This window comes from Hyperolius riggenbachi, chromosome 10, assembly GCF_040937935.1.
Source record: "Hyperolius riggenbachi isolate aHypRig1 chromosome 10, aHypRig1.pri, whole genome shotgun sequence".
NCBI lineage: Eukaryota > Metazoa > Chordata > Amphibia > Anura > Hyperoliidae > Hyperolius > Hyperolius riggenbachi.
Window position 1 is genome coordinate 115,782,842 of NC_090655.1, and position 13,124 is coordinate 115,795,965.

General features: G+C 42.2%; 1 protein-coding gene across 1 annotated transcript in view; it reads right to left on the minus strand.

Moving 5' to 3' along the window:
* Positions 1–13,124, minus strand: part of ZFAND4 (zinc finger AN1-type containing 4) — a 46,654-nt gene that overhangs the window by 17,065 nt on the left and 16,465 nt on the right. The window contains exons 3-6 of the mRNA XM_068257605.1: positions 10,360–10,435; positions 4,395–4,462; positions 2,928–3,114; positions 1,486–1,633 (exon numbers count right to left, since the gene is read on the minus strand). Of these exons, the coding sequence (XP_068113706.1) occupies positions 1,486–1,633; positions 2,928–3,114; positions 4,395–4,462; positions 10,360–10,435 (479 nt within the window). The remainder of the gene's footprint in view (positions 1–1,485; positions 1,634–2,927; positions 3,115–4,394; positions 4,463–10,359; positions 10,436–13,124) is intronic.

Below are 13,124 nucleotides of genomic sequence, written 5' to 3' on the forward strand. Positions count from 1 at the left end.
AAAAGTTTTAGTAGAAGGAGGATAGATACAATTGTTTATCTCCGTTTATTTTCACCTCGGATGTCCTTTAAGGGAATTAAACTTTCATAGTGGAAATTTAAAAAAAAACAAAAAACTGTACACATTGCAAGACTTATCAAACATCACTACAGTAAATGTCCTCTTCCTCTGTGTAATGCAATTAATCACACTCTCTTTACAGCTCGTAAATATCACATTAGATGTGCATACTCCTTAGTCAGTACTGTTCCGCTAGGGGGGCACCATTCACCACTTGTCACACTCCCAGCTTCGAGTGGTGCCCCGGTGTCATCGGCAAGCCTAGCTCCATCTCACAACAAAATGTGTCATCTTTTATCATGCTTAATCAATTGTTAAATTTTTTTTCCAAATTGCAGTTTTTACATCTGTCCTGAAAGCAAGGCAATACTTGCCATCCAAATGTAAGCAGTTTCTAATTATTTTATACTTTATAAAATAGTCAATTCTCATATACAGTAGAATCTCGTTAGAGTAAACGTCTGGATATAGTAAACTTAGTCCTCAGGTCCCAGGAAATGCATCTGTATAAATATATATTGTATGACCAATTCGATATTGGAAACGACTTATCCCGGTCCCTTGGAGTTTACTGTAAACGGATTCTACTGTAGTTTACCTCCTAGGGAGGTGTTGATAATTTATGTTTTTGTTTCTTCTATAATTATTTTTTTTGTATTGCGATTATAAAAGGTTCTGCCATAACGAAGTAGGAATAGGTTTTCCTCAACTGCCTTTCTGATTTGTGAATATGGTTATATAATCTTCTCATAGTTTCAACTTACTACACTATGTTGGACTTTTGGTGCCTTTTTTTTCTTGGATGGTTCTTGAAGAATGGTTCTTGAAGAACCTTCCAAAGGTCCCATGCATACCATTTGACTGTGTAAACGAAACAAGCTCTGCAAAAAAGCTCTGAGCTTTGATAGCGATGAGAAGTCAAAATTTTACAGTTATTGCTCCATCAGACAAATGTTTGGTTTGGGTGACATGAACTGAATAACTGTAAAATTTAGTGACCAGATGATATGCCCAAATATGATACAGATCTCGATATCCAACAGTCTGGTGAAGCGGTCCGCTCTGCTGACAGGTTAGGTAGTCTCTACAACCGTATGGAAGAGTAAGAGTTACCATTTTTCATATGAGGCACTCAAGGAGGCAGGGGAGGAGCACAACACAACAGCACAAACATTTAAAGAAGATAAAGAGCTTGTGTCTCAGAAAACTTAGGACTGAAAATCAGGGCTGTGGAGTGGGAGTCCAGGAGTAGAAGCAATTTTTGGGTACCTGGAGTCAGAGGATGATATTTGTTCCATCTCCACAGCCCTGCTGACAATAAGGTTACAGTATATCTGTGAACACAAGCGAATGCGGTTACAAAAAACAGGAATAAAATAGCACTCTGCTCAAGAGGAAATACTCAAAAACATCAATGTCAAAGACCTTTTTAATGAGGGTCATGCTTTCCATCTTTGATTTCAGTAACTTCATTCTGATCCTAGTGATTGAATTATCTATGATCTGATCGGCAGATGGAGAAGCCTCAATCTCATCCTCATCTTCGCCATACAAATTACTGGTGGAACCGCCACTATGTAGAAGACAGAAATAGATCACTTCACATAATAAACAACTCCTCAACACATACTGTGACACAAGTGAAAAACTGCAGTACAAGTCACCATGGAAACTGCCATTGCTGACCTCCTTTTAAAAATGAAACTCAGGCTAGGTTCACAGTGGTCAGTTGCATAACGCACGTGATATAATGACTGTGAACAGCAATGGAGATTGGACATAGACTTTAATGCAAAACCTGCATGCAGAGTGTAACTGTGAGCAGCCCCATAGAACTGTATGGGCAGCGAGTTGTAATATACAGAATTATTTTGCAACGCATCTGATCAATGTGAACAGAGCCTCAGCTCGCTTTAATGCTGGTCCCTCTGCTTTTAGAACTTAGAAGCTACATTTTAACACATTTCAGAGACCTCGGAACTCAGTTATACCATCTAATGTATAAAAATGTCTGGTCATATGTAGCAGCCAATCAAAATCCAGCTGTTATTTTCTGTTGAAGGCTAGTACATTAAGGCTGATGTTTGTAGGCAATAATACTGCTTTTCTATTAATTATAAATGGGTCCCATTACTTTCATTAGGATGTCTCTAATGGAAAAAAGTCCCTAGGGCTGACAGTATATATATATATATTTCAGTATTCACTAACCAACTGGAAAGCAGATAGTTTTGGCACCAGCACTTACACATTTTCAACCGTATAAATGCCAGCAGTCAGTAACGAACATTTCCAGCTTTGGTTATGAATTATTAGGCAGAGGATTTCAGGTCTCTTAGAGAGAAGGCGGAAAGGTAACAACAACAACAATAATATTTATATAGCACTTTACTCCCTGGGGACTCAAAGCGCTGTGACCCTGCATTATGCAGTCTCAAAGGCTAGGGAAAAGAGGTATTGGGTATAGTTAGGGTTAATAGTACTTGAAGACAGAGGTTAAGGTTAGGCATTGTTTAAAGGAAGAGGTTATGGATAGTTAAGATTAAGCTCCTGAAAATGGGGATGGGAGGGCAGTGGCAACAAAGGAAATTTGATTAGTGTTTAGGTATGGCAGAGGCAGGAAGGATGGATAAAGCACAGTTTGGAGTGGTTGGCTTAAATCCAGTTTTTGGCAAAGATGTACCTAGAAAATACCTGGCAACCAAACCACCAGGAACCAGAACATCAAAGCCAAAGTATATGTAACGGAAGTACTAATTTTAAGCAAAATTTTCAGGCTACTAACAAGTCAACTTGGATACCCAAACGACAATGAAAATTACTTAATAGACGTTTCTTAACTTATGATACCTTAAAACCGTGTTTACCTAAGAGACTCTGATAATGGAGTTAAAGTGCCATTTGTTCCATCCACCACAGGAACGAAATTCATCTGATCTCCGTCACGATACACCAAAAAAGCAACAGGCTTACTCGAGGTGAGCTTTTCCTGCACATCGTCTGGTACAGAATCCATAAGCTCAGCTAGTTCTCGGATTGGGTTCTCCAAAGGGACTGCAGACGGCAAACAAAAGGATTAGGTACCAAAGCAACCAGGTTGGAAAAGTACAACAAACATTATGCAAAAAGCACTGGCACAGTGTGGGTCAACAAAAAAAGCAAATAACCTTATCACTGTTTAAGAGGAATTGGTGGTCAGTTCCATGACTGCCAGCACTGAGAGTTCAAAATCAATATTTTATAAATGGTGCCAGGTCTATCTGATCATAATTCCTTGTGCTAGTTCATGGAAGATTTTATTTTTGTAAAATCACATCAGAAGATTAAGTGGATTGGAAAGTCAGCAACAGATTTGCTCCTGGCATTCTGCATTCATTGCCAATTCTTTTTTTTTTTTTGCATGGCTTTAAACTCAGCATCCAAATTATGTTCCACTAGGATAAAGGTGTGCTAAAACAAACAATACAAGCAGGTTGGCTTCCAAAAGTTCCCCAGGCTGGTGGGAGAAGCATCAGAGAAAACATGACAGCCTCCAGGCACAGATCTGACGAAACCATCTGATCTCTCAGCATCCAAATGTACACCTTTTTTGTATGCAGAGGATATGAAGCCAATAAGCTTGTTTTAACCCTTGGGATTTCAGAGTTTAATCTCTCTATGGCCAATGCATTTGTCAGTCTTTTAGCGGCAAGGTGGGAACTGAATCAAATACACTTCCTGTTCCTTCTGAGTGGCCCAATTCTAAGCCTCAGGCGGCAGCTGAAAATCGTACGTAGTTATGGATATGTAAAGTAAAATAAAGTTAAGCTTTACTTACCTGGGGCTTCCTCCAGCCCCATAAGTCTATTACCTCCAGTGCTGCAGTTCCGCTGCCCTCCACGCTGCCGATGTCCACTCTGTCAGATCGCTGACCCCGGCTGAATTGTGGCCTTTTTCGTATGCGCACCCCTCAAGAACACGCTCCTGGGAGTGCTCTACGTTGCACAGTTCACAGAGTCTTAAAAATGCACAAGCGCAGAACGGTCTCAGCCGTGGGAGCAAGATCATGAGAGGCATGCGGTGCGCTTGTGCAGAAGCTCACATAGTGGAGAGCGCCAGCCTGAAGAACAGCAGAACGTCAGCACTGAAGCTAATAGACTTCTAAAAGCTGGAAGTAGTCCCAGGTGAGTAAAGCTTATTTTTATTTCTTTTACCTCACATAGCCTTTAAGCTGCCATCTCTACCACCAAGCCATCACAATTCACAATCCTGAACACAGAGGAAAATCAAGATGGATTCTGCTAAGCGCTATTGGCACGGTTTGAAGATAAGATTCTGCAGTCATCTACACATACCTCGCCGGGTGTTAATTGGTCCCGCTCTCGTGGTCAGCACCAGTTTCAGCGTGCAACCTTCAGATATCCTTGGAGGGAAGAAACAATTGCCTCATCAAGATGTATATTTCTCAAAACTATAAAGTTGTCCAGATATCTTGAAAAAAGGTAGCCATAGATAAAGTCCCCTTCCCCCCACCCAGTTTCAATCAGACCTCAGATAGAATGTTGAAATAAATGTTTTTAAAATGGGTAGAAATACCTCAATTTTATTGATAAGCAGCAGAAGCACAGACTCCCACTGTGCCTTGCTGTACCCTTCTTTTTTGATGACTGAGGAGCACAAACTTTTGGAAAGGAAAGGTTTATCTGAGCTGCAACTTGCTAGGGATGAGTGAGAATGCTTTTGTGAAATTTCCCTGCAGTGTGCGAGGGTTGTGTATGCAAGGGTTAACTCACCTAAGCCATCGTCTCCCCTACGATGCACTCCAAGCTGCATTCTATCTTCTTACACTCCTGCCTTTAGAGTGAAAGTTCTGACTTAGAGGGTGGAAGTGTAAGAACATGAAACGTGGCATGGAACACATCAGAAGGGAGGCAGTGCCTTCGGCGAGTTAGCCCCTGTGTGCAAAGCCTGCACTTCCTGCACACTGCAGGACGATTTTGTGAAATCATTCTTGCTAATCCCTACAACTCTCCACCCCTCAAATATGGAAAAAGGTGGGAGACACGCCCAAGCTACCATGCCTAATTGGTTTCTTTTTTGGGGTAGGAGAAGGGTGTTGGTGTGCATCTGGGTAAGGCTCCTGAAGAGAGTCCGGGTGAGTATGCCAATCTTATAATAAAATGAGGGCAGTGAAAGTAAACCTATTTCTATGTAATTTTGCCTGTGCACCAATTGAGGCCAGAGGTTGCCCAATGAAGGGAAGAAAGGTTTAATATAAAAAAAAAAAAAAAAAAAAAAGATAGAACAGGGATTTAAATTTGGTAGTGATCATCCAATGTTGACAAATTATGTTGAGCTCCACAAGTGTTGTTCCACATTGTATTCTTTTGTCTCCACCCCCTACTGTTCACACTGCAACAGAAGTTTTTTTCTTTTAAGTATACTGCATGTTTCATCTCGCATCTCTCCATACGTTCCATTCCCTGACCCCTCCACCCCTCACTGGTGCAGAATGCAGGGTGGGAGTAACTGAGCAGCCTGAGGTCCTAGGCATTACTCTGGTGTCAGCTGTGTGGTGATTGCACCACGGCGCCACGGAATATGTTGGCGCTTTATAAATAATAATAATAATAATAATAATAGTCACTTAAAGTAAATTGTGCCACAAGCCCGCGGAGGGCTTGTGGGAAGTATGCAGTATTTTAAGTGGGAATCAGTAGCTACATACAGGTGCAGAGTTTGCAGGGAAGCTGTGCTCACTTCCTCTAGGGACCTGCAATATCTCCCTTTGTTCCTGATGTGTCACCTGTGTCAAGAAGTCTTGTACACGTGAATGTGAGGAGGTAATTGTAGAAGAGGATAGAAGAAGCTCATGTGCAGATCTGAGATTGCGGTTGGGTTGGTATCTGGAGACTAGTGAGGAGATGTACAGGGGAGAGAGATTGTGGAGAGCTTTGTAGGTTAGGGTTAAGAGTTTGAACTGAATCCTTTCATTAATTGGTAGCCAGTGAAGAGCTTGACAGAGAGGGTCAGCAGAGGAAGAGCGAGAGGAGAGATGAATGAGTCGAGCAGCAGAGTTCAGTACAGAATTGAGTGGTGTTAGTCGGTTAGTTGGAAGTCCACCAAGCAATATATTGCAATAGTCCAATCGACATATAATAAGAGCATGTACTAACATTTTGGTTGTGTCATAGGAGAGAAAAGGTCGGATACGTGCTATGTTTTTCAGTTGGAAATGGCAGGAGCTGGTTAGGGAGTTAATGTGAGGAGTAAATGAGAGAGAAGAATCAAATATTACCCCCAAGCACCGTGCTTTGGGAACTGATGTTATAGACGTGTTGTTAACATTTATTGTAATATCAGGCAAAGGGGTGGACAGGGATGGTGGAAAGACTATTAGTTCAGTTTTATTCATATTAAGTTTTAAGAAGCGAGAGGACATGAAAGAGGAAATAGCAGACAGGCAGTCGGGAACCCGTGTGAGGAGGGAGTTAAGGTCTGGGGCCGAGAGGTACAGTTGTGTATCATCTGCATATAGGTGGAATTGGAAACCAAATGAGCTGATTAAGTTACCAAGACCGTGCATGTAGATGGAGAAGAGGAGGGGACCGAGGACAGAGCCTTGAGGTACCCCTAAAGACAGAGGATGTGAAGAGGAGGCCTGATCTGAATAAGAAACAGTGAAAGACCTTCCAGAGAGGTAGGAAGATATCCAGGAGAGAGTGGTCCTTTATTCCTATAGATGAAAGGATCTGTAGGAGTAGAGTGTGGTTGACAGTGTCGAATGCTGATGACAGATCTAGAAGGATGAGTATGGAATAATAGCCTTTGGATTTAGCTGTGAGGAGATCATTAGCTACTTTGGTGAGGGCTGTTTCTGTGGAGTGGTTTGGCCGGAAGCCAGATTGGAACTGATCAAGCAAGGAATTTGCAGATAAATACTGACTTCGTTCAGCATGAATGTGGCGTTCAAGTAATTTAGATGCAAATGGAAGAAGTGACACTGGGCGGTAGTAAGCAAGTTCGGTGGGGTCTAGAGATGTTTTTTTACGTAGTGGTGTTACAACAGCCCTCTTGAGTGAGGATGCAAAAATTCCGGTGGAGAGGGATAGGTTAAACAGCGATGTTAGGGCAGGAATGAGGAATGTGGATAGCTGTGGAATGAGATGTGATGGGATAGGATCCAAAGAACAGGTGGTTAGATGGGATTTGGAGATAAGGGAAGAGAGCGAATGTTCGGAGAGTGGAGAGAAACTGGAAAGAGAGCAGTCAACAAGAGGAGTGGAGATGGAGTTTGATGTCTGCGTGGAAAACACACTACGGATTTTTGCAATTTTATCTGTAAAGTATGTTGCAAATTCTTCAGCTGATAAGCATGAAGGAGGAGGAGGAGGGGGTGGTCGGAGAAGGGAGTTGAAAGTACTGAACAGGCGCTTTGGATTGTGCAAGTGGGAGGATATGAGGGAGGAGAAGTATGATCGTTTTGCAGAAGAGAGAGCGGTTTTAAACTTGTTCAACTCTTTTTGTAAGTAATGAAATCCTCATTAGTCTTAGTTTTTCTAGAAGTCAAAAGATAGGGAAGGGATGACACTTATTGATTATCGTGTTTGATTCCTGTCAGATTAGAGGATTCTAATCTAATATGGCAGAAATCTATTAATCAAACATGTCCAATGGATTGAATTTTAATTGATTCTGACCTACAATTGATCAAATCGAAGCTATTGATTTGACAGAAAGAAAAATGTATATGGATCAGGAGGTGGGGCAGGAGCAGTGATCGATCAATGGGCCATAGCGTTATATTGAATAGTTTTTCAGTTTTGGATGGTTCCATCAGCATTTCTCAGTACAAATAAACCTGGAGAAAACGCATATAGACGTAACAGTCCTTAAGCAATAAAACCCAACCCTTCGCTCCAGACGTCCATGTGTTTCTGATGGTGTTGAGTCGGGTGAGGGAGAAGCCGAGAGATGGTTGTCCTTGAGTGTGGCAAAGTAGGAATATATTACAATTAGATTCCCCTACTGATTACCTAGCCGGTCCCTCTGGTTGTGTAATTTGGGGGTCTGGCTATTGCCGGTACCAGAAATACAGGGTTTTATGGATAATTCCGCTTAGCACAACTATAGCCATAACAGTCTATGGCAGCGGCCAAAGCAGACACTGAGAAGACCTGTCTCACGCTCCAGCAGGTCTTATTTGGGGGCTAAACACTTTTTTTTATTATACTTGCTTATTTGCCATGTTGATTAAAAAACATATATGGCATTTCAACACTCACAAATCTCAACACTTTTAAAGCTATATTACCATGGAGTGTGTTCGTTTGGGAACAAACCAAAGAGCTAGGAATCTGACATTCTAGCCTTATTGGCAATCCAATTTGCAAAAAGGGTGTGTGCATCAATCACCAAGTGAACCCTTATATACCTGGCTTAGCAGAGGAGGCCTAATTAGCTTATTCAGTTAGTTCGCGCAGCATTTAGCACTTATCCAGGTTGACCCACTCTATATGGGCTGTCTGCAGCCTGTTTCCCCATTGGGGTGTGGAGCTGTAGAGTCACCCTTGAGCTTTACCAGGCTTGGGGTGACCTCTGTTCCACCCCCCCCTTTCGTAGTGCTCCCAAGTCGTGCACATTTGGCCTGGCATAATAATGCACTTGGACGCAATACGAAATAAGGTAGGTCCTATCCTTTGGGAGGTGTGTGGGGGCGGCTCTCTGGCGTTGGCAGCGCTTGGGGGGGGGGGGGGGGGGTAGGCCGTCCGCACTTCTTAGTCTCCCCTCAGGGGGGTGGCTACAGGGTCTCTGAGCAAGTGAGGGTGCTTGGAGTGCTCTGTCGGCCCCCCTTTTCCTGGGATCCTGGGGGGGGGGCCTCCACGTGGTGATCCTGGATAAGTGCTAAATGCTTTGCCAACTAATCCCCTGCAGGGCAAAAATGTTGCGGTGAGTTAGTTGGCAAAACCCTGCATATCATGGCATGCGAAAGCGAATGCAGATTTGCTTGAGCTATGCCTCATGAATAAGCTAATTAGGCCTCATCTGCTAAGCCAGGTATATAAGGGTTCATGATTGATTGATGCACACACCCTTTTTGCAAAAGGTTATTGGCCATCCAAGCCTGTCACTGCCACCATAAAAAAAAAAAAAAAAAAAAAAAAAAAAAAAAAAGAGTACTGATGAAGTCTGGCACCACAATAGGGCATGTACAGGGAAGACGGAGGGCAGAAAGAAGCTCCAGGAGGCCCACTTATCTGATTGTCTAGTACTCAGGTGGCATGTAAGACATACTAAAGTATAGCCCTGATCCTTCCTTTATACAAACTAACATACATTAGCAGGAACTGTCCCTGCAAATTTGATAGAATCTGGAAAGATTGGACCAAAAAAATATGCCCCTGAAGTTGCTTCTTTAACACCCTTGTGAATTTTACTGGTTTGCATTATTCTTCCTGAATGTATTCTCTACACACTGTCTCTGGCCGGACAGATATACCCCCGCACTTCCTCCTTCTCTTCTGCTACTTTGTACAATTAATAAGCAATATGGTACTCTTATTATTACAATTGGTATATCCTCACTGCCAGTATTAAGTTGTCTCCCTTCGATTGTCCTGTATGCTCTACTCCGAGATCCTCTCTGGGCATTTCCATTCTATATCAATCTAATATTGTACTTGTACTATGCTGTATTATAATACCATTTAAATCAGGTTGTTTCCTGTTTATTTGTATTACTGACTTTTTTTCAATAAACTTTTACTGTAAAAAAAAAAAAAAAAAAAAATTATAGCCCTAGGTAGAAGCATCCTTGGGTCCAAGGAAGGTGCCTAGTTTATCTGGGCGATCCAACTCTAAGTTTGCAGGCAACAGACTATGCATCAACATTTCATGTGAAACAACATTCTCAGTGGATTGAGAGATCTACAGGGAATGTACATGCAGGACAAAGGCAGCAAAATAGAGCAAAAAAAAAGAAAAAGAAAAAAAACAAACAATACAGCACAAGGGATGATCAATGAGATGCAAATATTTCCATGTTCATGCAGGATGTACCGTAAATTATCATGCAAAAATATGCAGTTTGAAAATGTACGAATCAAGTTAAAACTGGACAGGACTTTTCAAGCTGCATATATTTGCATAAAAATTTACATAATCCTGCATACTCAGAAATATTTGCATCTCATTGATTCATCATCCCTACACAGCACCGAACTATAGTTTATTTATGAAAGGTTATTTGAATTTAACCATCAGACCAAAGTGACAACCGGTTAGGCTTAATGATATTTTTGTTCGGCAGTTTATACTTACATGTATTCTTTCAGACGAACATCATCCTGAAGTTCAGTATTATTCCATATTAGGTGTTGCTGGGCAACTGGAATACCTAAAAATAATTATAATTTAGTAATGGCGTCGTACACACTGGTTAAACAAAAACGATTGACTTAAAGTGTGCCTTAAGTTTCCCAACAAACTAGTACAGTATAGCAAATAGACACCTCTCCATTCTTTTATATACATTTTCCACTTTGCACCCAAGACCTTCATTTGCAGTGTCACACTAGCCACAGACCGATAACAGCCTGCTTGCGCAAGCAATTGATCATTTGATGACTGGAATTCGCTGTATCGCCACACACCGCTGAATATTGATCACAATCAGATTTTGGCAGAAATCAGACTGACAATTCCTCACACCATTTTTCCTGTTAGTATTGCTGTCATTAAACTCCCGCATCCTTTCCATCACAAATGTGATTTGATCTCTCAGCTGTGTCAGCTGCCTGCCACGGCAAAGAGGCAGAGAGGAAGTTCTGAGCTCAGGTCTGCTTTAACAGCTGTAGCTGAAGATGGGCTTCTTATGCTTACAGTCTTTGTGAGACAGCTCAAAAAAGGGTCTAGACTAGAGACTACAGAGAGTGTGGGCCAATGCTTGCTCACTTATGTATACATCACATAAGTTTGCCTTCTTAAAAAAGAAGGTATTTGTAATTAAGGTTGTCGTGAGCTTATGTTGTCTCCCACAACGCATCACTGCTGAATATGCAAATCATGCTTTTAGCAGTGATGCATTGAGAGAGACGAGTAGATGCGGCCGCGATGCTGCTTATCGATGCGGCTCGATTGATAAGATCCGACAGGACGGATCTCCGTACCGCCGATTCCCTGCTCCATCCCCGCGAGGGGACAATGGCAGGGAATCGCGCAGGAGATAAGCGGCGCCGGCGGGGACGAGCGGGCACGAGCGGGGAATCGAATACGGCGGGCACGCGGAAGAGGCGATCTGGCGGCTAATCGAGCCGCCGGATCGCTACAATGTCCCTCCGTGTAGATGGGGCTTTATACGCTCCCTCCAACCTAAATAACTGCAAATACCTTCTACTTTAAAAAGAGTAACTGTCAGGCTGCAAAAGGTCATTTAAACCTCTATTCTCCGGTGTGAAACAGTTTAGAAGGAAGCTAAAAAGGCAATACTGAAGTTAAAAAACTCTCTTACTTTGATTTTTGCTGAATAGCAAGCCTCTATATTCCCAAGCTCCTTAGGAGGCCGGCAGGCCGCATAACAGATACCGCAAAGCATTCTGGGGCTGCTTCTTCTCCCTACTGCACTCCCTTGGTCCTCCCCTTCATTTCCCTATCCCGCCCTAAGGCTGCTTTCACAGTGAGAAGTTACAGGGTCATGTTACAGCAGCTTGTAACTTGCAGCCCAGTTCACAGCACTGAAAAATCAATGTGCTGTTCACAGGGCACATGTTCCGTTAGAGTATACTGCATGAGTCCGCTATTGTTCCTAGCCACATGGCTAATTCATATTCACTGCACAGTAGTGTTGTCCGGATCATGAACCATTAGGATCTTTGATCCGGATCGTTTTTGTGAGTCGAATCATCAGGAAGCAGGGTAAGGGAGGATATTACATCACAATTGGCTTCATACAAGACAGTCAAACATGGAACCTGCCATGAGCTGTCAAGGAGCATCAATCTCTGCAAATACTATATAAAAATTCTGTGAAATCCAAACGTGGACAGTGAAATGCATATGTAATGTAAGTACAGCCAAAATTAAGCTACTGATATATGTGTTTTTTTTCTCTGAGACCCTATTATCTAACAGCTCCTCTTTAAGAAGGCAAACTTCTTCTGTCTTGCATAACATTTTAGTTAGAGGGCTTTTTGGTCCCTTTCATCCCCTTACACACTCCTATGAGTTCTGTTTCACCATGAGCTTGCTGGCCAATCTATTATGTAAACATAATTTGATGATTAACCTGAAGGTCATATGTAGCAACACTCCTGAAAGGTATTATACATAAACAGAGTAGCTAGTATGGAAGAACAATTAGCGCTATTACCTTACATGGATTTGATGTAGTTTAACTTTTTCTGTTTCCTGGTTGAAGTTTGAAATTAAAACCTGACTATGTTAAGCAAGTAAGTGCATTGAGAAGGGATATGAATTATATGAACTCACACACACCTCTGTTCTATGCAGTTCAACAATTTCATGAGGCAAATCGGTGATAATCGTGATATGAGGGGCTTACTTATGAGGCAATGAAAAGTTTCCTACATTTCAAGATGGCTGCCTGAAAAATGTGTGTGGGACAGAATTAATCATTCTTTCATATCATTATGAGGAAGGGAGTACTCGGACAGTAGTTCTTTATTTTGTTCATTAGAGGAGTTGCTAGAATGCAGCACATGACTCACCACTAGACATTTCCAGTGAACATGGTTAACTTCATCACACTACAGCACTAATAAAAATTTAAATATGTTTCAGAGGTCTGTGTGTCATAGCTGTGGTATAAGCAGCATGGCAGCAAACAAACACGTGCTAGCCAGGTGAGAGGGATCAGGTGTACTGCTTCTGCCTAGCAAGCATGAGGTTGTGAGTTCAACTCCATACTCCACCCATTGGCTTAACCCGTGGCTGGGTTCCAGCTTCAGCCGTGGGCTTGATCTATGCCCTAGATTGCCGTGGGCTTGACCTAGGCCCTAGATTGCCATGGCTTGGAGGTGTAATGTTCACATAGCCCTCCTTGTGGGACGAAGCGGTCCACTAAAAAT